The following is a 26924-nucleotide window of genomic DNA, read 5'->3' on the forward strand; positions in this document are numbered from 1 at the left end:
TTTATTGCTTGCTGTTTAATACATTTTTGAAAATCCTCCCCCATCCCATGCAGTGAAAAAAAAAAAGAATCTGGTGTCTATTTCAAGTGTTTGTCTTGGTGAGGCAGAGGGAGAGATGACTGGAGGGGGAGACTCACCTTCAGCTCTCCCAGGTTCAGGAGACAGGGGGGATCATTAGGAGGGGCTGCAGAGGAGTGTGAGTGTGTTTGTTTCTCTATGTGGGTGTGTGTGAGCTGGGTGACAGACTGGTGACTCGTCCAGGGTGTATCCTGCTTTATTCCAAATGTGTGCTGGGATCAAGTCCCCTGTGAAACATGGATGGAAGGATGAAAGATGCATCTCCTCTACATACAGAGCCTTGCAGAAGTATTCACCCCCCTTGAACTTTTCAGTGTGTTGTCATGTTACAACTGCTAATTAATATGCTTTTTCTGGGTTGTATGTTATGGAAAACACAGAATAGTCCAAACATTTTTAAGGTGGGTGAGAGAGGATGTTATATAGTGTTTGAAATTATTTAAGCATTAAAATACAAAAAGCTTTTAGCGTTGCTGTGAAACTCTGAACTTAAATCTGGTGCAACCTATTGCCTTCAAGTTAACTTGTGCGGCCAACAGATGTCTGCCTTTCTGGCCTTGATTTGTTTGTTTGTTTATCAAGGCTCAAATAAGTCTATTTGAATTCCACTGCTATATGTGAAAAAGGCACAAGATAACATAAGTGACACACAAGTAACTACAGCTAAAGTATGACTGCTAGCCTACATCAAGAGAGCTAGCTGGAGAAATAGCAACAGCTAGTTTTAGCGAACAAGCTAAATTTAATTGTGCAATTTTCCTGGTTGTTTAATTTTAATATCTTGGTTATTCACTTAAGTATTCCACATGACATTAACAAATGAGGTAATTAGCTTAACCTTCATTATGGAGAAAGAATACAGAGCAAAACAAATGCTAAAGCTAACACACGCTTTAAGCTCACATTCAATCAAATATTTAAATGTATTAAGCTTGAAATTGCATTGTATTATCGTGCTGTTGTGCTATTAGTAATGGCTGGAAAAACCTTTACCTATCAGTTTCTTTCTTATACTGTAAATACTAACACTAATATTTCACAGAGAGAAAAGATTTAGCTTGAAGAAACAGCATTTTCCCTGCAAAGGAAATTCTAGTGTCAGATTGCACCAAAGTTACTGAACACAATAAGAGTAAAACTAAAATAAGAACTTAAATTTGAGTGATATATAAAATATAAGGTGTATATAGGTTGTGACGCCATGAGGCTGTGCCTAATAGAATAACAAACAAAGTTAAGTAAAAAAGATCGTAATGGCAATTAGGTTGACAGTATTGGCAATGTTAATAAGAAGCATTAAAAACTGAAAATGACTCCATATTTATGGATTGTCTTTTCAGGGTAGACAGTGGCTCAGTCTGTAGGGACTTGGCTTAGGAACCAGCGGACGGCTGGGTCAAGTTCCGGTACGGAGCATAGAGTTGGGACTGGAAGCTGGAGAGGTGTTAGTTCCTTTCCTGGGCTCTGTCGATGTGTCCTTGAGCAAGGCACTGAATCACCCTACTGCTCGGGACGCATGTCCATGTGCAGCCCCCTCACTCTGACATCTCTCCATTAATGCATGTCCGTAGTGTTCTGTTTGTGCAGTGTGTATTTTGGGCCTGTGTGTGTAGCATGTTTGTACTAAACGAGTGAAACATTTTTAATTTCCCCCTCGGGGATTAATAATGTCTTCTTCTTCTTTTATTTTGAAATACATTTGTTATTGTTTCTATTTTTTGCCTTTAGTTTGAAGTGAAGGATGAGGGTAATAGCTCCAAACACCTTTTCTTATAATTATTAGAGAACTATATTTGTCATTGTTTAACTGAAGAAGAAGAAGAGATGTCTTTAAAGTAACTTTTATCTCAGGAGGGCAGTTTAAGTGAAAGCTTTCACAACTGTTTTTACTGATATTCTCATTACTCCTGTTAGATTTTAAAGACTTGTTAACTGTGAAAACAAAATAACACATGGCTATACATAAAAGGCCCTCTTGCTCGATGCATAAACAGAGTTTCAGGATTACACGCTGATTCTGAAGCGTCCATTTTGCTGACACAGTTGTGAAGTGAAAAGATGGCTCTCTGGATGTGGAGTGCCGGTGTGAGAGATTGGGTTACCCCAGACAGTCCCAGCGGATCACCCGGCCAAATGGATCTGGATCTCACGCTTGGGCGCACATATTGAATGCCATAAGAGGTCTCGGAGGTCTCCTTCAGCAGGAGGAATGCGCGGCCTAACAATGTGGAGTTTTCACCAAACTAAATTTTTGCACCAAAGAAGAGTTATAGCAAGGACAGCCGGACACAGGGGACCCGGCGCTGAATGCATACCTACATTTGTGCAGGGTTGTTCTTACTGGATAAAACGGCACATTTTCAGCTACATAGGTTCAGGAGGATCTCATAATTCTTTAATAAAGTCTTAACACAGGCTGCCACTTTCCCTCTGGAGGATTGTGGGTATTAGTCTGTCGAATGAAAAAACAAAATGCCATTTCACACACATCCTGGACAAGAACAATGGCGTTTCAGCGACTCCCTAACATCTGGCCCGGCCGCGCGGTTTCACTAAAGGCTGGCCAGGCTCTTAGCAGAATGAGTGCCACTCGCATCGAGGTTATGTTCAGGCGACGACACCGCAGAGGATCAGCCGGGCTAAGTTATCTCTGAACAAGCCATCCATTCTGCTGCTTTCTGATGGAAGAATACTTGGGGGCTGTGTAATTATATTGCTTTAAATGAGCCCCTGAGAACGCCCCTGCCAAAGCGCCCACAAAGTCTCACACTTGGGCGAGTGTCAGAAACGCAGCGCTTGTGTATGCACTCATGTGTGTGTGTGTGTGTTGTGCTGCTTAGGCTGGCGTTAAAAGGGAGGCCGCAGTGCTTCTGATACGCCTCACAAGTGAATTTAATTAAATCATAAATATGAGCTGGAGGCCGCCACCCAATTTAATGTAATGGATGATGTGGGCCAGTCCATCTCTGGCAACGCAAAGTTCTGGACCCGTTCAAATGCCCTTGAAGCTTATTAAAAGTGCCTGGCACGGGGAGATGCTAGCAAAGTTGTTTAATGGATGCCCAGCTTGCAGTCAGTGTGACAGTTAATGTTGGGCCGTACCATGTCGGATTTTGGACGAGGGGGTTGTGTCCCCATTGTGGAAATCTGTCGCTGTTAAAGGGCCGGTCCATTCCTCGTATGATCCCCATTATGGTGATGAGATAAAAGCTGGTGGATGACAGAAAACATGCAGTTTTGATGTCACGCTTCAATTATGAAATTCAAAACAACAAGCTTCAGAGCGCGTGTGATCTTTTCCTGTGACAAATAAGCGTCAATAATATCACCTACAGGGATTTAATTCTTTATATGTGTTTATATTTAATGCATGTATTTAATCAAAACAGTGTATAAAGGAATTGCACTTCTCCTTCTCCAGTATATGCTAATTTATGCAGTTTACATACATACAGCATCTACTGTGTATTTCAAATAAAGCATATCTGTTCCCCACAGTATAACCTAGTTACTATGAGCAGCAGCACTGAGCCCTTTCAAAATAAAACTGAAAGCTTAGACAAATGTTATCCTGCTCGTGTGTCACCGTTGATGAATCATTCGCCGGGACAGACAGATGTTGTTTCACGGGTTTCGTCCCTCTCCGCTAAGGCAGAAGAATCTCTCTCCTCCGTCTCCTGGAGTGCTGGAGGCTCCCTAAATAGACCTTGCGCATGGGTGTGTAGAATGGGACCGCACAGGGTGATGGGTAATGGAGTCATTAATAACCCAGACCTCCCTTAAGATGCTCAGATGTTTGTTAGCGAGAGCCACGAGGGACGGAGAAAATAGGATGCAATTTGATACAAAGGAGGGAAAAAAAAGCAGTGTAAGCTTTTGATGATGATCGTGTTTATGCTGTCACAGGTCTGGTCTGATGGGTTAATTGCGCGCACACACACACACACACACACACACACACACACACAAACACACACATGTTTTAGTAATGAAGGGACAATGGAGCCATTTCCTCATACAGTTTTTTAATATTTCCATCACATGTGCAACACAAAAAAACGAGTCCTGCCAAATACAGAACTCCATATTTGTACAATACATTTTAATAACATCAGAGATAACTGTCCTTTTGCTGCAGGAGATGGTGATTTCCTGTAAACGGTGTACGAACAATTCTCAATCAAAATGTCAAAACATTAAAGTTTTTATACAAAAGTGCATCTCAGGTTCAATGAATGCAAAACATTTACAGAACAGAACGGTCGAAAGTTTCGTATGATGCCACAGTGGCTTCCAGCGTGAGCAGAGAGCGACGGGACACTTGCAAAGAAACAAGAGGAGTAACTCGGGCACTCTCCAGGAGAGCCAGGGGCGGAGTTTGGTGACTACGCTATAACCCCGAGACCGTCAAAATGACCCAGCTGGATTTACTCCCCCGCTGCGCAAAAATATGTAGAGATAACAGAACATAAAGGGAAAAAAATAATTCCAGTAATCTCCAGGCTTCAACGAGCAGTAAACATTAACAACAGAAATGTACAGGTTGAGTCAGTGGGCCGGAGATTTTTCCCCATGCTCTGAGAGCCACATGGGAGCTTCACGCCTCTGTTCACGAGCCAACCAGAGGAACTAGCCTTTTCCAAATCTGTGTCACTGCGTTTGCATATATCAGCATCCTGTCCTGCTTTTCTCTTCTCACTCTGTTGTTTATTCTCTCTTTTTTTTCTCCATCTCCGCCTCTCGTCTGAACTCCAGCGCAGATTAGTCGCACCGCCGTTCTCAGCTGGTCCTCCGGCAGCCGTGTCAGGACGGACACACAGACGAGATGCTGGTGAATCGAGCGTTACTGTCCCGCAATGATTGACCATGTCAGGATGCAGAGTGACACGCTGCGCAGTAGGAGAGGTGCTGATGAAAAGAGTCCTCCTGACGGGTTCCTACAGCCTCCTTCGCTCTCGGTGGCACCCTGTTTCTCCTTCACACATCTGCTTGAGTCCCATCTGGTCTGATTGACAATGTCATTGATCTTTTTTTTTTAACCTCCATCTCTTTTTTGGACAAACATTTTCAACTGTACATTGGCAAATACTGTATAAGATTGCAATATAGCTGTAGTTAAGCAACACATGAAGAATTCTATGTACAAACAAGTTGGCTTTTTTCTTTTTGAAATAATGGTTAGTAAAGAACGGAGAGGGGTTCTTTTGTGTTCTCTCCCCCCCTCTTTCTTTTATTTTCTTTGCTTTGCTTTTTTCTTGCTGTGGCACGGTTCCTTGTGGTGTAACTGAATCGAAAGTTCAGTGCGAGACAGTCAGTGGGAAACTGCACTGACGGTAATTGGCGGTCAGACATTATTCTCCGCGTCGTGATCTTTGCCATGTTAGCTGCTGTGCTGAGTCAACGTGTGGTTCTGCAAGGACACAAAAAGAAACAAGGGAAACATTATGATCACATACAACAAGCATACCTTTCATTTTGCTTCCCTTTCATTAGAAGGGGAACTACATTCATCTTTTACACCACCAAGACGACACATTTAAAATCATTTGAAATGCAATGATTGACACACTGTCTTTTGATTATCTTGACATTTGAACATCATTATTAGCCTTCCCATAATCCAGATCCAATTAACTTGCACACGAGTCAAATCTGTGTGCAGATCAATAGCAGTCGGCTGTGGGATTAAGCACAGTTAAGTCTCAGTCCGACACAAAAGCACGAGACCACTGACAGATAACATCCCATTCCTCGGGAAAATCCAGCCTCCCGATCAAAGGCGGCGTCCAATGAAACAAATCCATAACAAGGCACTGACACACCTGATGGAATATTATCCTGTGGGTCGTGTTTATCCACCGCCTACATGGATTGAACGTACAGTTAAGGTGGAGGTGATTTGATCCTCCGCACCGCTGTGAATAAGTAACGGTGCACATTTTATTTGGACAGGATAACAGGCTGCCAGTATCTCTCTGTTTTGCTGTATCTCCCCAATTTATGCGGGCACACACACAGACCATTGAGAGTGGTTGTAGTGGGGCAGCTGTGCCAGGTTCTTTAAAGGGAGTGTGGACCAGGGGGTGTGTAACTGGTGTCCCTGGTGGGCTGAATCCAGGTCATCTTTTGAAGTGACTGCTAATCCCTTTAATGCAAACTACATGCCCCACTTGCTGCGCTCTGTTTAAAACACGGCCTTGGACTCTCTAAACTGGCATGGACTAGACACACCTGTCACAGAGACATTGGCACGCATGCATGCACAAATACACACACACCCCGCTGCACACGTAGGCGCAGAATAAAGTGCACGAGTATGTGAAATGAACATTTACTGCTTAACTAGTTTTGAAATAGTGAAAATGATTGCTGCAGCCTCAGTGGAAGGTTTACAAAGCAGTCACCTTCAGTCTCGTTGGTGCAGAATCCCTGGGGCTAGCGCTAGCATACGACTATTAGCCCCCCTTCACATTCATTCCTTCCGTCTTTACCCTTTCAGCTGCCTCCATATAAAGCATTTAAACACCTCGACAGCTTTCCTTTCAGCTAGGGCGATTACTTCCCGACAGGTGGGGTAATAAGCTGTTTGACGGGGAGCAGGAGTGTGACCCCTGTAAGGGTTAGCGTAGCTCGCCTGGGCCCTAAACTCTCCCTCTTTTTTAAAAGAGGCGGCCCCGGACAGCTCCTCTGCTTCCCTCTCTCCTCTCTTGCTGAAATAAAGCTCCTTTAAGTGAGTCTGGGAGGAGACTCCCCACGGGACGCTCTCTCTCTCGCCCCACCTCACCTCCCCTCCTCCCTTCCTCCTCACACTCCACCAACCCCCTCCTACCCCCCGGTGAAGACATCCTTGGCGTTGCTGAGGAGGGACAGGAGCACGGCAACCTTATTAATGAATGCGGCCCATTACCCGTCAGCCTGGCTCCTCGGCGACTCCCAGAAGCCCCTGCAGTACGTGACTTCAAATGGCAGGATATTGACACGAGGAGAGCAAAGCGGCTAGGACTGAGTGTGTGTGTGTGTGTGTGTGTAAGAGAGAGAAACAGAGAGAGAAAATTTGTGCTCAACTGAGTGTGCATGCCTTTGTGCGAGTGTGCCAGTGCGCCTAGGTGTGTGTGTGTGTGTGTGTGTGTGTGTGTGTGTGGACCCCAAAGGAACGTAGCTCCTTGGATATAATGTAGGGCTCGTAACAGCTATTAGAGGGGAAAATAACCCCTCTGGGGAACGGCTCCCCCCACTGCATGTCCCAGCTCTGTCTGACACACACTGCATTCTACCTTTTCCTTAAACATGCCAGGAGTTTTCTCACCGAGGGCTTTCTCAAGGACGGTGTTAAACGACTTCAGTGGCTGTGGCAGCCATGCAGACTAAAGGGAAAATAGAGGAAAAGTGGGGGGAAAAAAAACGTTAAAAGAAAATGAAACTGATACCTTTATCTCTGTGGATACTTAACTCCGCAGAGTAGCTGCAAACTGTTCTGTGTATGAGCATAGAAGGAGGAAGGGAGGGAGGATATTCACTTTCCAATCTTCATCCTTGTCAAGTTCTTCAAGTACCTCTGCACCAGCGCTGAATAAGTTAAATACCTCCACTTCCCAGTCGCAAATGTCAAATAAGATGTGAAAAAAAATAACGCCTTATGGAAGAAAATGACCAAAAATGTCCGAGGCAAGGAGGATGTCACAAATGGTGTCACACCAGAATCGCTGCAATTTAGGATTAGATGCCCTCCATTAAGCCTTTTAGCTCTCATCCTGACTCCTTCCTTTCATGCCTCCTATTCCCCCTGAAACTCTGCCATTCCCCTTATCATCCATTTCCTTCCCTTCTTTCCAACCCTTAATCTCCTCCTCGATCCTTTCAACCACCTGCTGGCCACACAGGCCTGCTGCAGGGCCCGGTTAGCAGCAGTGTTCAGGTAAACCATAGCAGTCAATTCCCCACTAAATTAAATTTTGCTCTGATCAATAATGCGCACCCGCTTCTCCCTTATGAAGACTGGCTGCATTGGCTCGGAGCGAGCCTCTTCCTCCTCTCCTTTTTCTCTGTGTGCCACTGTTAAACCGCCGCTTTCATCTGATTACATCACCCCACTGCAACGCCCTCAGGGGTGGTGGAAGAGGAGGGGGAACATCCGGCGGGGGTCTTGTGTACCCATGCAAACAGGTGCAACATGTCTTAGGAATTTAACGCTGCAGCAGAGAGGGGGAGAGGAGTGAGAAAAAATGGGGAGCAATTGGGGGAAGAGCAGAGAGCTGGAAAGTGCAAGTAGGCTGGGGAGTTGATTTATTAACTAATCATTCTTTATGTCGTTCCCCATTGCTCTGGTCTCCATCGATAGCACCCGGTCTCCAGTGAGGCAACAGAGGTGCATCTCTTACATCAGCTCTGCAGAGGAAGGCCAACAGACCAGCAGACACTCGCTCTCTTTCATCTGATCTCGCCGTATTAAAGACAATCCTCGCATTGTCCAACATCACAGAGCGAGCGTGTAAAGCTTAATCACGACGCTAACAACGCTTGATTAGCATAATGTTAATACCTGCAGAGCACGTGTTAAATACATTGCGTCTGCTCCTCTACCTGGTGTTATGCAGCGTGTTACATTAAACCGGGGCTTTATCGAGTGGTTAGAGAGCTGAGCGAGCAGTAACGACTTTTAGAGCCTCGACTTTTCAAACAAACAAAAGCAGCGTGCACTTAAAACTAGTGTGGAGCAGAGCGGGGAGCAGAGGAGGATGTGTCGCAGTGTGTTGCCCTCAGATTCAAAGTACTGTATCTTTAAATTCCAAAAAACAGATTAGTATTGCATGGAAACAATACAAATCTAATATTGATGCATGAACTAATGCTGAATAACAGCATAAATCAATGCAGTGACGAAGCTGTGAACTAAAACAGTTGAGAATGCTGTAATTAGATTGTAATGTGAACATCTCATGACTTTGCTTAAAGTGTAAATAAGGTAAAAAGGTAAATAAAGGAATACCAACTGTCAGGCAGAGAAATGACATCTAGAGAGCAGATTATTACACATTTTGGGACCTTTAATAGTTACATAAATGAAAGTTAAACAGCCTTTAAGGGTGAAAAAAATGTCATATGTGTATATAAAATATCAAAAATACTATGTATGTCCTATTTAAAGACAGTTTGGGCTTTTATTCTGAAAATATTGTAATTTTAAATGTCTTGCAAAAAGAAAACATATGACAAAATATACATTTTGTATTAGTTAATGACTATTTAAAGAATTAAGACATCTACTTAGTCCAACACTAAGCTTAAATCTGCTATTGTGAGTCAACTAAATGTTACTTACACTAAAGATTATTCATTAAGGAAACTATTTAATTACAGTTCAACACATTCTTTTCAAACCCGCCGGCTACGTTTTCTTATTTAGTTTATCTATAATCAAAATTTTGAAGGAACAGCCAAAACTGTAAACATCCCCGTCTCAGCTCTGATTAAAAGTCTTATCAGTGTGCGCCGAGTCTCTCTCTCTCTACTCCCCTGCATGGCTGACATACAGTAAGTGTGTATAGCTGCATCTGGAGCACGGGGAGTGTGCGCAAAACCACTGAGACCTGCGCACACCCGTAGTCATCACTCAGGAATTTAATTAACGCACAAGAGAACGTCATCAAATGATACTAAAACAAAGAACCTGCAGCGACTTTGAGGAAATGAAACCGCTCGGAAATTTAAAGTAATTCATGTTTGTGTAAGAAATGAAAGAGTGGACTTCACGTTGATGACCCAATTTCTCGGGTAATTTCACGAAATTCCTTCCACAGAATGTGTTTTCTTATTGTTTAAAAGCACAGGGCAGAAAGACAAGAGTGCTGCATCCTGCCTTGATGTCTAATGGTGTGTTGAACTCGGTCCAGTATCGACTCAGTCCTCCCTTTGTGCGCTCCCTGCTGCTGACCGGTCCACTGAGGGAGTAATCCTTCCCTGCTCTGACCTCGGGCCAGGCTTACTGCTGGCTAGTTTAGCCAATGAAGAACACAATCAAATAAATAAATAATACAGCAGTTGGCATTCTCCACAGTCATCACTTATCAGGCCGTGGGGAGGGTTGACCCCAAACACTGTTGTGCCACAACCGGGCCCGGTCTCCTTGGTAACAGAGCGTCTTGTTTGAAGTGAGGTGCCCGGGGAGTCGTGGTCGTACGGTAACGGCACCAGGCCTGGGTGGAGTTGACAACAGCGATGGATTTCAATGTCTTCCATGTGGTCATTTTCACACTGAACGCTTGTAAAAATATATAATAAATCCATACGGCTGGAAACGCTTTGATTAGACGTCTAACTACCCCCAGCAAATGTTTCTGAGGTGTAACCAGAGATGACGGACCACCCTTTTTGTGGGCCGGTGCTTTGTAGCTCCAAATGATACTCATTACCCTGTCTAAGTAGACAAGTGAATGGTACTAGAAACACACTATGCAGTGATCCCGCTGTTTGACTGAGGTAGCAAAACAACTGCACAACTGCTGTGTTATTATGGGGCCTCATTAAGTGAGGAGAGAGTGGGAGACGGGGAGAGGGAGAGAGGGAGAGGGCCAGCGAGAGGGAGGAAGGAAAAAAAAACACAACACAAGAGAGCGATACAAACTGTATTCTGAGGTGATAGCAACACACAGATGCCTTTCCAGCCAAAATGAAGACTATGACTAAAGAACCCAATTAAGGGCTTTCTTAGGGGAGCCATCTTGGGAGGGGGATGGGTCTTCCTGGGACATGAGCCCTGGGCTACATCCTCTAATTAGACAGAGCGAGGGGGGAGGATCTCTGCCTGTCACTGGGAGGGAGATGGGGTCCATGGGGTTCCACATGTCAGTCCCAGAAACAAAACACAATTACTCTCACATTTAACCACTTCAGTCGGGGACAGACTTTGACTAGGGACGCTACACAGCGTCGTCTCCCCCTCCTCCCCCCTCACGCCTCCCTCTCTCCGGTGCTGCGAGATATGCCACTTCACAGATGCGGAGATTTTTGAGGACTAAATTTTCTCCTGCGTTTCCACTCTTCTGTGAGAAGGCGAGAGTCAATGTGCGCTCTCATGTTTTCCCATCGCAATGGAGGAGCGCATCAGAAAATTAGCCTTTAATTGACCGTTGTCATTCAAAACCCCCGTTAAAAAGTGAGGAGTTAAATGACTTTGCTGTTGGGATGTGTGAACGTGAAACTCAGGAGGGAATTATTGTTCTAACGCTGCTTATTTTGGCCTCTGCTGCATTTTGTTAACATCAACAGCGCATTCGTATGCTTGAAAATCAAATCACTACAGGCAGTAAATTAAACCTGTCGTGGATTTACTGAAAAGCGCTTAAAATGTTGTTTATCAAAGTTGTTGAAAAAGTCAACTAAGGAAAGTAACGGAGGCGTGTTTGAGGGAGAGATCCGGTGATGGATTCGAGCACAGAGCAGCGCGCGTCTCCTCTTTGTTTGGATTTAACTTTCCCCAGCGGTGCAACACAGGAAAAGAAAAAAAAAGAGCAGCTCAAAGGCTTCTGGGAGTTTTTGTCATGTCTCCCTCCAGACAATGTGTTTGCATGCACATATCAGACCCTGGGAGAGACAGACACAAAGACAAATACATACAGCACGCACACAGATGTATACACACACAGAAAATCCTCCCAGGATCATTAGGTCTGTCATGCTGTCTAATTCTGATCCACCTACAAAACTAGAACACCACTATGGTGATACATCTCTCCTCTTCTAAGGCTGTTTATGCCCCCTTTTACAGTGTGTGTACAGTGTTGAACATAATTATAAATAAGCTTAAATATTAATGATGGCGCCTCACAAGCAGCTGCTTTTTTTTCTCTAATTCCTTGTTCTTTTATTTTGTAGTGCAACTTTTTGAAATGGTGACAGAATTCTGAGCACCTGGGGTGATGAAGAAGAAAACAAGTTGTCAAATAAAAGGGAAAAAAAAAATACATATACAACTTTCAAAAGCGTGACGAGCTGTCATACTTGGCAGATCAAGATATTCAGGGAAAACGGGGTGTTTGAGTGCCGCTTAGGGATAAACACACGGAGCTTTTGCTTTTGTGAGACACTTTTGGGACGCGGGGCAGTTAGGGCGGTTTGGGGGCATGTTTTAAAATTCATGAAAAAAAAAAAACCAGAAAGTAAAACTTCTGGGGAATAAAGTCTCTGTGCTTCACACTGACGAGCGTCATTCCTGAGACTTTATGAAAAGACAGCGGGAGAAGAAAGGCCTTAAATATTGTTTTTAAGAGCCGTCATTCATAGAAGCAGAAAGTGCGTGCGTTAGAATGTCACAAAATATACGTTTAACCCTTCTTACACGCCTCTGTTTCTCTCCCCTGCTCCTTCCTGTCCATCCCTCACTTTCCCTCCCTATTTCCACTCTCGGACATGACGTTATGACACGCATAGCTGTTTACACCTGGTGACCGTGAAGCCCATAAATATGCTTAATTAAAACAGTGGAATTGGTCACGGCTTGGCAATAATGGCTATCACACGGGGAGAGGAGAATCTCATTTGTGTGTGGAAGTAGAACATGATGCAGATGTGCTCTCATGTCACTTTCAGCACTCATTAAGGCCGGGGAGCTTCGGATTGTCTTTGAAGGAATCCTTTTAAAAGACACTCCAATTAAAGGTACGTGTCCTGCGGGCGTCTGAGGAGAGAGGGAGACGTCGTGCAGTATCCCCGGTCCTTCGTCGCCTCCGTTCGTCGGAGAGCGCGACTTTTACAATCTCGTGTCTCTTCCAAGGAATGATAATGAAATTGGATGATGGAGGTGGGGGGAAAAAAAGACAGGCCAGCTTAAAAGGAACATGGGAATCTGAAGCAGGAAAATGTCATCCTCACTGTTGTGTAAGTCATTGTCTCGTCTTTGGAGGAACTGGGATCATTGGGAGAGAACGCCTCAGACCGCAGCTCTCCAGAACACCACATCGCTGGAGGAGCTGAACTTGTGTGTCGAACTGCACTCAGAGAAATGTCAGATTTAAGCTGTGGCTAATACTGCGCATCCATCAGTTAATGAATCTGGCTAATTAATCCAGCCTAGCAGCATTGTCAGTGGCTCAGTTCCTTCCCCCGATGTGAGGAGCTACTGTATCTGCAAAGGGAAAAGGAAGTTTATTATCAAGTCTGCGGCCTCTGCTAGAACCCAGAGACTTTTCTTCTCTCATAAGGGGGCAGCTGCTTTTAAAATGACATGACAGTGAGTCGTATTCGGGAGAGGGGATGGAGTAAAGCCATGTCTCCGAGTTGCTTAAGGGGTGGGCAGCAGTTGAGGGTCAGAGAAAGCGCTGCACAGCCAGCCCACTTGCCCTCCCCATCAGCACCTCATGAAATATCTAGACTTTGCTCCATATTTTAATGGGGTGAGGGAGAGGGATGCGCAGGGTGGAGGCTGCGTGAGCGTGTGTGATGGTGGAGGCGAGTCCCCCGGAGAGTTTCGAGGGGAATGGTGGTCTATGCATCTCCGTGCTGATTTTTTGTGTGTGTGAAATAAAGAGGAAGAGAGAGAAACGGAGGGAGAGCAAGAGAGATTATTCTCCTTTGGAATCTGGATTCTGGGGCACACAGGCCCAGGAGTCAGTCAATCTGGCCGGTCTGAGGGGGGCGGCTGGGCGGGGGGTCCTGGGAGGGCTGATTAGACGGATGCTCTCCCATCATCCATCTCGACAGGCCGGCGAAAATTGGCTAGCCCCTCGCAGGGTAGAGTTCACGGGGGGAGGCGGTGGGGGAGGATGTGGAGCGGTGCACTGGATACCTGTCACAGCCTTTGGTCTGTTTCAGGATCTCAGCAGCAAATTAATAAAATATCGTTCCTGCTTCCCTTTACCTGCCGTGGCAGCTCTCCCTCTCTGCCGCTCCTTCTCCCAGCTTGCACTGGCCCTTTGACCCCTCCGACTACTGTGAGAGATGAGGAGCCCAGGCAGCCTGCGAGTGGGCCAGAGTGTCAGGGAGAAATAGGGAGAAACTCCAAACTCGAGAGCTGGTAGAGAGAGAGAGCCTCCACTTCTCTCGCTGCTGGAAGACAGCTCCACTTCAGACAGACTGACAAACGACTGCCCCGTGTCAGTGAGACATTTTGAAGCGTGATGCATGGGAAATGGCAACCGCAAACAAACAACAACTGAAAACAAGACTCCAACCTGCACTGAAGACTGAAAACTATCTACAGAGAAAGGAAAAGCTTACATGAGTAAGTGCAGGAGCTGGATCTTAAGATACAGATGGATGTGTTAGAAAAACCCAAACTTCAGGAAGCTTTGAGGTGGACGCAGTATAAATAACCTCCGACGTTATGAGGTCGTCTGCATTAAAGTGCACTTGCACGCATCTAATGTAGCACATATGTGTTTGAGAGCGCGCACTCACACGGGACTGCCTTTCGAGCATGGCACAGGTTGAGCATAATGATCGTCTTATCCCCCACGCTCATCCCTGCTCCTCTTTCATAACCCCCCGTTTCACAACAAAGTACCACAGGTCTTTCATGTCCTACTTTTGTCTCTTCACAGAGTGTAAAACAATATAATCATGCATGAAACAACACCTCCGGGAGGCGGAGATCACTCCATTCCAAAAAATGTCAAACAAAAAAAAAGTAGGAAAACATCCCCCGGTTATTTGAGATTGTTTACAGGCAGCTGAAACAACCGTTCCTATACAGAGAACAGCGGTACCAATGAGAGATGAAAATGTGATAAACAGGAGGCCTTGGCATGAATGAAAAGACTCCATTTTGGCAGTTTGGTGGAGCACGAGGCTTGTTAAATAACCTTCTCCGTGGTGGAATCGCATGCTGGTGGATCAGGACTTGTTTTATTCATGGCTGCGCTGCTCAAATGACCAGCAGATAATGATCACATTCACCTTCCTCCTGGCAGACACACGCCTCTGTGTTTACAACCTGAATCTCAATATGAAAATCGTAGCCGATCAATGGGCGGCCAAGCCCCGGATACTTCCTCTGGCTAGGTGCTAATACATAGTGCTGCTAATCCAAGTTTCAGATCGGTGTACTTGAAGCTTTGGGTTTCTCTCTGCGCTTTAAGGCGAATTAAGAACAATTTCAGTGATTGGATTGAAGGTGGAGGATATAGGCTGCTCATACTTTAATGATTCAGTTCCAAGAGGTAATAGAAAAAGATCTGGATATGAGGGGCGCGCCATGTGTATGGTGGAGAATCCCCCAAACAAAACAGAGCTGCTTGAAAGCACCACCACAGTGAAATAATATAATAAGGTCTGTTTCATTTTTTCAGGTTCTCCGAGGACTGGAGGGAAAGATTGCTAGAAAATGGATTATCTCTCTAACATTGCGAGTTCATAAGTCCAACTACTAACTTTGTTGAAGGGCAGATACGGTCTCCCCGAGGACAAAGCTCATATTTAGCCATGAGGCCTCCTCTGTGATTAGAAGGGGAGATGCAGGCGTATTGACTCAACTGTGTTTTTGCCTCTGCACTGTATGTAATTACCTCTTCAAAAACGAGCATTCCACTAATCCTCTAATTCCAGATATTTTAGTGCTCCGCTGGTCTAATAAGCAAATCAAATCATATCTGCACATCACAAATGAGTTTTGGAAACGGACTGAAATAATTCCTTCTGAGTCTCTCGTCCCAGCCGGGATCGAGGGGACAGCCGGAGAGCGGCGAGCGGTGTTTAGTGTTTGTTAAGCTGTCATGTGTGATTAGCGGTCGCTCTTTCTGCTGGTGGCCGCTTTTAGCTCCGCCAGCCTGAGGCTCACCTGTAACTCTGTCTGGAAGAAGAACTTCTGCGGGCACTGCGAGCAGTCGTAGATCTTATCCTCCTGGCCGTGGGCGGAGAAGATGTGCTGCTGGAGCTTATTGGCCTGGACGAACACTGCACACGTACGAGGAGAGGGGGGACACAAGGACAGAGGAGAAGATGCTTCAATGAATGCAAGTTTTAAAGTTTTTCTAGTGCACATCATGTTTGAAGAATCAGCGCTGTAAGACGCTTCTATTCTTTGCCTCTCATTGTCGACTGTGGTAAATTAGCGTAGGGCCTTGTTGCCTGCATTAAGGGAACAAAAGCAGCAACGTAATTGCATCTGCCTGAATAAAAATTAAAGACAGACTATGTCAAATGGCAAGAAAATTACTTAATTACCAACAAATGAATGCACCATCAACAATAAAAAAAACATTGTTATGAGGAATAAAACGGAATAAAAAAACAGAGAACAATTTAGATGTTAACCGTGAAACTAGAGTGGTCACATTCGTGGCTCTGGAGCCGGTGAATGCATAATGTTTTGGGAATAATGATGCTCTTTATTTAGCACCACTGTGGGGACAACAAGCCGGAAAATAAACAACCACAAAAAATTGGCATGGCTTCAAGTGCAAAACATGGCCTCCATTAGTCTACATAGCTAATTATATTGACAATATAAATATTCATGGTGTTGCACTACTTATTCATGCAGACTCAGACTACATCCACCATCATATAAACACACAACTCGCTGCCACTTGCAACATATACCCTGCGTTTGTGCTTTAATTAAGCCATAGTCCACGCTGGAAAAGCTAAGGGGGATGCAACTGTGTGAGTGTATGTGTCTTTGCAAGTGTGTGTGTGTGTGTGCATCCTCCAAGGAGCACTTCAAACATGCCGTTTGTTATCCCAGACCCTTGTGCTTTAAGGATGGCTGTCTAATCTCAAAGGTCTGGATGCTCTGGAAAAGTTAGCATGTGGGGGCTTCATTTGAATTTCTTACAGCTCAAAATAACTTTTCTTCTAATGCATGCACCGTGGGGCCGCAAGGAGAGGGGGGGGGGGGGCGAGGGGGGGGGAGTACAGCCACAAAAGGTGAGGTGTCTGTCGGAGATGGCTTTGGGGTCGCTGCTGCCCCGTGGCGGGGCTCTGCAACATTACTGCGTCCCAATTTGAGCTCACCTGGGAGAGCGGTTATTAATTATTGAGCTGCGTTCACTTGAGACGCACTCGGCTTCATTGAATGTCACACTCCTGACCTGGGAAATAAAAGTTTGGATTCAAAGCAGACACACTGCGGTGACGCTCGCAGACTGCTAATGCCTGGGTGACAGCTGTCTCTGGAACACGGCGGCGTGTTAACCAGAAATGAACAAACCTCCTCTAATGAACAAACAACAACTCCATGGTCCATTTCTGAGACTAATGACCACGGCAATATGAAGACAAACACGGCGGCAGATAGACGGCTGCGTTTTACAGTCTGTCGCTAAACATTCACGCCCAAGGTCGGGGCCTCGGCGATCATGCACATTTGTGCCTCTGTTATGCTCCGGAAAGGATGACAATTTTCTTTGTGGGGAACACATGCTCGGACAGAAAAATGTGCTGATAAACAATAGCCTTTTTCTGTGGCTGTGTTTTGTCTGCATATACTGTACAGAAGCAGGTCACAGCAGCTGCAGGAAGCCTTCATTATGTCTTTGGCTAGAGGAGGAAAAAGTCAATACAGCAAAAATAAAAATGGATTTGAGACTTGGGGGGCCTTCAAATACTGTACAATAGGGCCAACCACAACTGAGATGTCAAGTTAGCTGTTTCCTGCTGTTTACATGCCGATCTGGTCCAGTTCCAGCGAGAGGCACGTTTCATCAGCTACACGTTTATCAGCTTATAGCTGTGCACATGCAAATGGACAGTGACAGCTCATTTAAAGTGCTAAAGACATTAAAGATATAAATGGAAGCTCTATAGCTTTTTTAGCTCATTTAAATCGATCAGTTTCAACATTTTAAAAGGACAAAAGGAAGATTTGACTGTCAGCTAATCTAACTTGTTGTAGCCATTTGCTAAGAGTTAGAATAAGGGCTCTTTCTTTGTCTTAGTCATCGCTCTTCAAATTAGCATGCAACATGTGATAAAGGGAAATGCTGAGGGGGCCTTGTATTGGTATTTGGCAGCCTTAGTCACATATAAAATATGCCACTGCGATGCCCATTCAGAGGAGGGACAGAGGCATGTCTTCCTAGAGGGTTAAAATGAGGACAGAGAGAACTGGGGAAGAAATAATCCAAAACCACATCCAAACAGGATCAGTGGCTGGCCATTGTGTCTCTCCCTGCTGAGAATGAGAGAGAATGAGGGAGGGAGGGAGGAGAGAGAGAACTTTGTGGAGTTTGTTGGCCGTGGAGCCGGCGCAGAGCAGAGCCGAACAGAGCGCTGAGCCGGGTTGGGCGTCAGGGGTGTCAGGGCTGAGGGGGCTGAGGGGCCAAGGTCTCCTCGCTGTGGGGGATATTAAGCCCTCTGATTAGATCTCAGGGGCCGCCCATGGCAGACGTCTCCTTTACTACAGGCCCCAGCTCATCTTTATTTTGGCAGGGTGGTGCTCTCTGCAGGCTGCACTGCACCAATACTAAGCTGTTTGTGCAGAGAGGAAAAAAAAAAGTTTATCCTTTTTCCCCCCTTTCTCCTTTTCATTTATTTATTCGTCTAGCCTACATGTGTTCGTTTCTGCTTAATCCAAGAGTTCACAATGCAGAGGCTGATCCAACAGTTCTGAGGCTACACAAACAAGTCGGCTGTGTAAACTTGATAACTACTAATTTTGAGTTCAAGCTAAGCCGTTGTGGTTTTTTTCCACATGTAGGATGTCATAATTGTGACATCACGCACCGGCAGAACGTGGGCAGCAGCTAAACAAAAAGCCAATTAAACTACAGCTTTTTGTCAGACTCTTGCGGATTTGAAAGCAGAGCATCCTGTAGTTTTTCAAGTTTGCACTTCATGCTGTGACATAAGTAAAAAAAGTGTACACACACACACGCACGCACACACACAACTTTCATCAGGCACACTTTCTTCTGTTTTGTTTGTCTTAAGCACATATTCCCAATCACAATTTCCACACCAGCCCTCACTACAGCTCCTAAGGGTGCAGGCAGACACTTCTAGCTGCAGGCTCCCCCACTTCTGAAACCTGTCAAATCTGTCCTGGGAGAGTCAGCCTCTCTCTCATCATCCAGGGGCTTATGGACCTCTCTCCATTTACCCTCCCTCCCCGACACACTTCTCTTTTCCTCATTCTCTTCCGCGCTTTCATCTCACATCCAAACTTGCCAGTTGCAACCTTCTCAGCTTCCTCCAAGTTTTGTCTCCTTTTCTCCTCTATTTTGTCTCCCCTCATCTGCCGCCTGCACAACTTACTTTTCCCCCCACACTTTCCTGCGCTCTGTTTTGTGGTACGATTTGTCCTCTTTCTGTTCCCTTCGGGGTGGATTGAGGATAATCAGGTATGTCAAAGAATGACAATCACTCTCTGCCTCCCACAGAGTTTTGGGTGACTGGGTTGGATCAAACTGAAATGAGGGATCCAGCGGGAATCATCTTTTAAACAAAGATAACCTTGTTTATTGATTAAACCCAATGAACCAGCCGATATTACTGCTGCCACCGAGTTTGATCAAAGTTACATTTTTATGTTTGTACTCATTATGTCTGTGACAGGGATCCTTTAAATCTGTAAATAAAGGTTTTGGGATCGTGCATGAACTGAAACTGGCTTTAACAAAATGTGAGTTGAAGTAGAATCACGTGGAATGATAAAAAGAAGGATCCAGAAAGAGGCTACTTGATGCTCATTAATGGAGAGTTTACTAAAGTACTGTACTTCATCATAATAAGGTACCTGAGCATCAACATACTGTAGTTTATGATAGAGGGCATACAGTAATCCAGTAATACACAGCTGTGGAAGAAACAAAGAGACCACTCCAAATGTTGCTTAAATCAGCATCTCTCTACGTGTCATGGCCGGCCCAATCCAGTTCTGAACTCTACTGAAAACCTCCTGAATGTGATCAACAGGAAGATGGACGGTCACAAAGCCCAGCTGCATCAAGAGTGGCATAACGTCACCGAACAACAATGTGAAGTCTTCCAAGATGCTGAAAGCTGTAATAAAAACCAGGTTACTCCACCAAACATGGATTCCTGAACTCTTCCTGAGTTAAAACATGAGTATTCTGTTTGTTTAAACATGAGCATGAACCTGTTTTCTTTATTCGAGGTCTGAAAAACATCTTTTTTGCATCTTTTGGTTTTCATAACCAGTCGTCATTTTCTGCACGTAAAAGATCTAAATGAAAATATTTGATTTGGAAGTAATAAAAAACAAACAAACCTATAAATACAAGGACCAGAGAAGAGCTGGAGCTGTATATGTATATTTGGGTTTGTTTGTATTTTGGGTCAGTCTGCATAAGAGAGCTTTTTTATACTTACTGCACATAAAGATACAATACTTTTACACAAGCACTCTCTCCTAGAAACTATGTCAGTACTTGTTTGTCACACAAGTTACTTCTTTAGGAAAAACATTCATGTGAGGTTAGGTTGAACGCAACAAAAGCACTTTGGTCAATGTTAAGAAAAGATTGTGCTTTTGGATAATGTGATTAAATGGATTCACACTTCCTGTCTTAAGCTTTAGGTCAGTGGTTCCCAACTTATTGTCCTTGGAGCCCCCCCTGCTTGTATCTAAGAAAGGCTGAGCCCCCCCGGCCCGCACACACGTGCACCAAAACAATAAAGTCATTCATTCCAAATCTTTATAGGCACCAATCGGCCGATAGCTCGCAGAGGTGTGGCCTACAAAGTAGCTTCTATATTTGAATGAGGACCAAATATATATGTATTTTAATAGTTGAACATGCTTGATTATCAAGTGAGTGCTTTTGTAACGCTTTTATTTAACATGTGCAAATCTAATCTTGACAATCTCAGTGCAGACAAAGCCTCGCGCACCCCCAGCGATCTTTGGCGCCCCCTAAGGGGGGCCCAGACCCCAGGATGGGAACCCATGCGTTAAGTCACTATTGATATCTTTAGTTTTTAACCAAGAACAGCATCTTTCCCTAAACGTAACAAAGTGCTGGGAGTTCCTAAACATGACGACATCAACAAGAGGTTAATCATGGTAAAAGCTAGAGTTTATGTTAAAACGTGTGACGGACTGGGAGAGAAGATTCTTCTTAAGTATTCAGAATAATTTAAGTCACATTATTTTGGTAAGAAGTACTTTATTTTTAACTTGCTTACAAGATCTGAGTCCTGCTTCCAGCATCAGATTGGTCCTGAAAGTATGAGTCATCTCAAATTAAACATATAACGACAATAAAGCCTGCTAACACCACTCACATTATCTAACAATATTCTGTAAGTTAGTTAAAGCTATAGTTTTAAAAGTAGTCTTTTCTCTACTTTCTGCCAGACTCAACTTGAAGAAATATATTCAAGGACAGCTGTCAGCCAAACTCTCACTTCCTCCTCTTCCTTCAGTCTGCCTGTCCCCTGCATCCCCAACAGAGGGAGGCCTTTCAGTCCGTCCTCACTCCCCTCAGCCTGCCTTCCCCACCAGCGTAGGCCTTGGCCCATCTGTCTGTCTGCTCTGCGACCACTGTCCTGAGGGTACACTCTGTCTCTCCCTCCTCCATTCTCCCCTCCCAGCATCCCTCTCTCTCATGCGCCGTGATCGATATGGACGCGGAGGGAGAGGGGGGACCTGTCTGTCAAAGCCGGCGGTGGAAAATGAAGGCTCAGATGAAGGAGGCATGCTCTGTATATTAAATGCCCAGACCCCTGTGAGGTGCGGAGGGGGGATTCGGGGTGGGGATATATCAATAGGCTTCTGCTAAAGGAGAGATAAGGCCAAAACAGCAATGAGAGGTAGTGCGGAGAGGAGAGAGAGAAAAATGAATAAGACGCTGAGGTGGATGCGGAGGTAAAAATGTGAAAAATGTAAGCTAACGATGCTAATTAATGCTATAACTGAAGCAGAGACAAATGAGGGTTCTTTTTGGGGCGACGGGTGCATAAAGGGGGTTTCAGGAAGCGCACAAAAAGGGAAATGAGCTGAGGACCCAAAAAGTGCGAGGAAGAGTAAAGAGCTGAGAAGGGAGAAAGAGTGAAGAGCCGAAGTTAACGACTTTGCAGATTTCATTATAGAGATAGTTAACCCTGTTGACACTGAAGGAGGGCGCTATCCTCTCAGGAGGAGTCCGGTCCTTCCACCTCCACGCACAGAGACAGATGAGATCATTACAGCTATCAGCACCACTGCCATCCACAATTAGCACATCTCCTTTTCTTTTCCCCACTCCTCCATCCCCCCCATCTCCCCTCAGCTCACACCGTCTTCCCCCCTGCTCTCTTCCCTTTTTCCCCCCTCTCACCTCGTGACACTTCTTTGGCCTTGATTTGGAGGCAATTTGACTAAATAAAAAAGCCACATGCAGCAAACTGCTCTCAGCTTTAGCCGACCTGCTTGCTTGACCTTTTCCAACTAATTTAGAACCCATTTGGCTTTTCACATTAGAAAAAAAGAGGGCGAGGAAATGCAAAGCTTTGCATACTGAAAATGTAAATGCGTCTGAAAAGGGAACGGCCTTTTTCATCTTTCTGTCAGGCTCTGGGTTGGAAATCCATGATACACAAACACATGCGCACAGTACGCACCTGTAAAGCAGACCGGACACTTGAAGGTTCCTCCCATGCCCTCAAAGCTGTGCTCAATCAGGTGGCATTGAAGCTTCGCCGGTGAGTCGAACGACTGACTACAGAGCTTGCATTCATGGTTCAGTCCTTCCTCTGCAGAGAAGAAACAACAAAAACACACAGAGAAATCATGAGAAGAAAAAAATATGCACAGCATGAATGTCAGAGGTCTCACTCTGCCTCTCTTATGTTTTTTATTCTTTCGTATGAAATTTAAATTCAACAAATTTGTGGCAAAGACTCCTGCCTGTGATTGTCATGACTCACACAGGAAATAACATAACGTGTGATCTGCTCCCGTCAGGCATAAATTAGCTGACCAGCCGGGGTCCTAATCGCTCAGACGAGGCCTTGCACTTTGAACATGGTGAGCGACATCTTTTTGATTAGCTTACATGCAAAATCATTTGTTTTTAGCGTGTGCAAAGTAAAACTGATTTGAAGGATGTCTTAATGAAGGAAACAGCCGTTTGTGCTTTGCAGAAGGTGAATCAGAATATATCCAGGGAAGCCAAACAGTCTCATTCAGATTATTATTGAAAAGACCAAATCATCTAAATCCCTTCTTGAGTGTGCATGCATTGACTCTCCATTACAACATTTTCTCATTCCCACTTTATCTGCTTTGCATCAGAATCCCGTCTATTCAAACATTAGCCACTGATAGCTTAAAATACATGGCGTCCACACTGTGAACCTGCATGCTCACTTGCAGCACAACAATCTGCTGACTCAGCCTTCCACAGAACTGCCCATCTCCTGTGCGTCAATAAAAGGCCTGTACGCTCTGCCATGGACCTGGACGAGTGCTCTATCAAACTCCTGCCAACCCTGACGCTAGGCCAGCTACGTGAGGGGTGGGGTGGATACACCGGGGACTCGTCAAGGATTTATCCCCAGGTCTCTACAGCCCAGTGCCCACTGCATAGATAGACCCGAGTACCAGAAGCATGAACACACTATGCAGCAAACCAGCTGCGCCTGGCTCGAGCATTCGAGGAGCCGAGTCGAAGGTTAATCTGAGGTGCTTTAGGCAGGATTGCTGCTAAATAATAGTTCTGTACAAAACAAAGGTACCATGAAGTTTTACTAAACTCTTCCAAACGTAAACCACTGTGTTACAATGTTACCCACTCCTTGTCTGGAGGTGTAGCAGTATACGTTTCTGCACTAGGTTGATTCTTACTAAATCTGACAGCTGCAACCCGATGAGCCCCTGATATTTTCAGGAGGAGCGGGGGGATAGTTACGTCTCCTGCAGTGCCAAGAGAAACAGTGGGAGTGTATACATGTAGAACTTGACTGTAACATATTACCACATGTTCTTTTACAGTCTGTCCTCAACAACATAAACATATGGCACAGTATATCACAAGAGGAGGCGTCACAAACATCAGCACAATGTTCTGTCCTCCCGCCTGGTTAAAGGTAAAGGTAAAGCAGTTCATGGAGGCTTGAAAGGGAATGAGCTGTCGGTGTGTTCTAATGCATGTGACAGATGAGATATTCTGCAGCCTACATGTGCGTCTCAGTGTAGCAGCAGGCATCAGATAAAGAGGGGAAGGAGGGGGGGGGATAGGGGTGGCACAAGCGCATCCACGCAGCCGTGCAAGATGATCACTGCCCTCTTTGATCAGCGTTCAGTTTGCTTATTTGTGTGAGGGTGTGCACTAAGGTCAAGCCTGCTGCAGGGTTCACAGATCTGTTCCTCTGCCATATGGGCAGCCCTCGTTTGACCCCAGTGCACAACGCTGTCCCTTTGGAGACCTGGCCTGCTTCATTATGCAGAAAACTCTGCACCTGCCTGACTGACCTTGTGTGCGTGCATGTGTGTGTTTATGTCTGTGAGCAGGTGCATCAAGGGGAAAAAAGCAGAGAGGTATTCATACAGTATGCTTCACATTTGAAAAAAATAAAGGTTGTTATTCTAAATTTTAAATGAAAAAACATTGATAGACAAAACTGATTATTTGATGTCTGTCAATACTCCTCCCTTCCCTGACTGTGGCTGTTGGCCTGAGGGTCCTGCATTCCTATCAGATAAATATAATATAAAAATATTCACAAATACATCATTTTAATTTTAAAAAAGTTAACTTACTCCCTCAAAGAGTTTGGCAAAGTAGCTTTTACCAAACTTTACTTAAACAGGGGCAAGTTGTCCATTTGTTCGGAACTATTTTTTGGGGAGTAACACACATTTGGCGTGCAAACAGGGTGGCGTATTTAGGATTTACTCAAAATAAATGAAAGTGATGTTTATTGTAGTAGGAACTTGTCAGTGCAGCTGCTATGCTCATATAAGTGTTTTAATAGGAATGTCTAAATCACAAATAAAAGACCTTTATCATGCTCTTGCTTAAAGGAGCAGTTCGCCCCTGGAAAAAGCCGCTGTCAGTCAAGGCTGGTGTTCTCTGTAATCGATAGAAGCAATAATATTTGAAAATGGCGCCATAGCTCGTGGTTTTGCCCATTCTACGTTCCTACAACACCCAGCGTGCATTGCAACCCTCCCTCTGAAAGGAACGGCCCAGCAAGAGATGCTGGAGTGAAATACCGTTTTCCAGACAAGGACATTGATCGCTGCAGGCGCTGGCTCAGAGCGGTACAGAATCCGAAATACGACGAGAATATACCGATAAATTGTCTAAAAAATCTTAAGGTCTGCTGTCCACATTTCAAACCTGACGATTTCGAACGAGACATGACATCGAGGCGGGCGTCCTAGATTGAGGAAGTGTAGTTTAGATGACGCGTTTTACGTAGTCTGGCGGATGTTTTCCAGGGCCCATTGGAGAAGAGGATAGCGTCCTCCAAAGGCACAGAGAGAAATTGCATTTTATTTCTACCATAATGACATTAGCTCAACATTATAGCATGATAGGACTGAGGTTGAAAATCGGTGAACTGGCCCTTTAAAAGACAATACTTAAAAAAAAAACCTTTATTTGAAATAAATATTCAGCAAAATTACTTTTGTTTTTACTATTCTACTTAGTTTCAATTGTTCAACCACCTTCTTTATAGGTTTGTTTACAGCCCTAAACTGAAAGAGTGCTGGGTAATATGTAGATAGAGGACAATGTAAAGGAAACAGTGTCTGATGGAGGATTAGACGTTGGACTGAGAGTCCATCATGGGTTAATGGTGCTACGTTAGCGCCTGTAATGTAGCCTGTGCAGGGCTGGGTTTGTTCTCAGCAGTGTAACAGGGGTTGAATCAGGCTGGCAGCCTGTTTCTTAGTGAGAGCCAAGGGAGGAAGTCAGCTCGCTCGCCCCTATAGCTGCCTCATTGGGCTGAGGTCACTTCCTGTCGTTCCCCCAGCCCTTCTCCAGGGCTGCCCAATCAGCACGGCCCTGTGCGAGCCCCCACCCCCTCTCTGTGCACCGAGCAGACTCTGGATATAGTTACAGGGCCACAGGGGACTGTCAGCTCCCTCTCTCTCTATCCTCATCTCTCTCTCTCTTTCCCTCCTACGACTCTGAGTTTCGGAGTCTCCCGAGTGTTCTCCGCTGCCACCACCCTGTCCCTCCGCACTCCTAAGAAAATCCTTTAGATGAGAACTGCTCCTGTGCCTGCTCCCCTCTAAGCATCCCTGACACCAGCAAAGTAAGCCCATCTGCATATCCACAGGGCCTTGCGTTCCTGTGGCTCATGGTTTATGTATTTCACAGCTCCTTAAAACACAAACGCCTAATATCTCTCCCATGTGGAGGACAGGAGAGGGAGAGGCAAGGAGGAAAAACTACTCTCAAAAAGAATGGTCTTTATTTCTTCGTGATGTTTACTTTTTTTTATCCGGGCTGGAGTTCATGCGCTGTTGAAGGTTGTTTGGGACGCTGGGGCCTGCAGGTCTGGCTTGCTTAGTTCGGTGAACTCTTTATGTAGCTATGACAGCTGCAGCATATTGAATTCTGTATATTTAAGGCAGCGGCGAAGGTGTCTGCCAATTTGATGGAGACGTCTTAAGTTTGCTTAGACAGTGAGTAAAAGACTAAAGTAACTAAAGGCAGTCTGAATTTCTTAACACAGGGCATTTCTTAATTAAAAACTCCCCCTCAGCTAACTCCAACGCCGCCCCCCGCCACTGCCCCTCACTCTATTTAAACAATTGTGCTGAGGAGCCGTTTGAATTGGAGGGGAATTCAGCATCACTTTTAGCATTTGGCTTTGGAAGAGAAAAATCTGATACTTAGATTTACACTCCTCTCCGGGGGGAACGTGAACGGCTCTCTGAAGCTCACTCTTAGAGGGACCCATGCTGCTTGTGTCGCCAAAGCAGCACACTCGAAACAAATGATATTAAGGAC

General features: G+C 45.0%; 1 protein-coding gene across 4 annotated transcripts in view; it reads right to left on the reverse strand.

Moving 5' to 3' along the window:
* Positions 1-4095: 4095 nt before the first annotated feature.
* The window catches only part of LOC138611294 (zinc finger protein 521-like), a 91013-nt gene continuing 68184 nt past the window's right edge, over positions 4096-26924 (reverse strand). For all 4 annotated transcript variants that reach the window (XM_069684310.1, XM_069684311.1, XM_069684309.1 and 1 more), the window contains 3 exons: positions 22576-22707; positions 15848-15963; positions 4096-5488 (listed from right to left, as the gene is read on the reverse strand). In XM_069684310.1, the coding sequence (XP_069540411.1) occupies positions 5459-5488; positions 15848-15963; positions 22576-22707 (278 nt within the window). In that variant the 3' untranslated portion in view covers positions 4096-5458. The remainder of the gene's footprint in view (positions 5489-15847; positions 15964-22575; positions 22708-26924) is intronic.

The sequence above is a fragment of the Semicossyphus pulcher genome, unplaced genomic scaffold (assembly GCF_022749685.1).
Source record: "Semicossyphus pulcher isolate SPU_LCO1_2020_fin unplaced genomic scaffold, fSemPul1.0.p SCAF_7, whole genome shotgun sequence".
Lineage (NCBI taxonomy): Eukaryota > Metazoa > Chordata > Actinopteri > Labriformes > Labridae > Semicossyphus > Semicossyphus pulcher.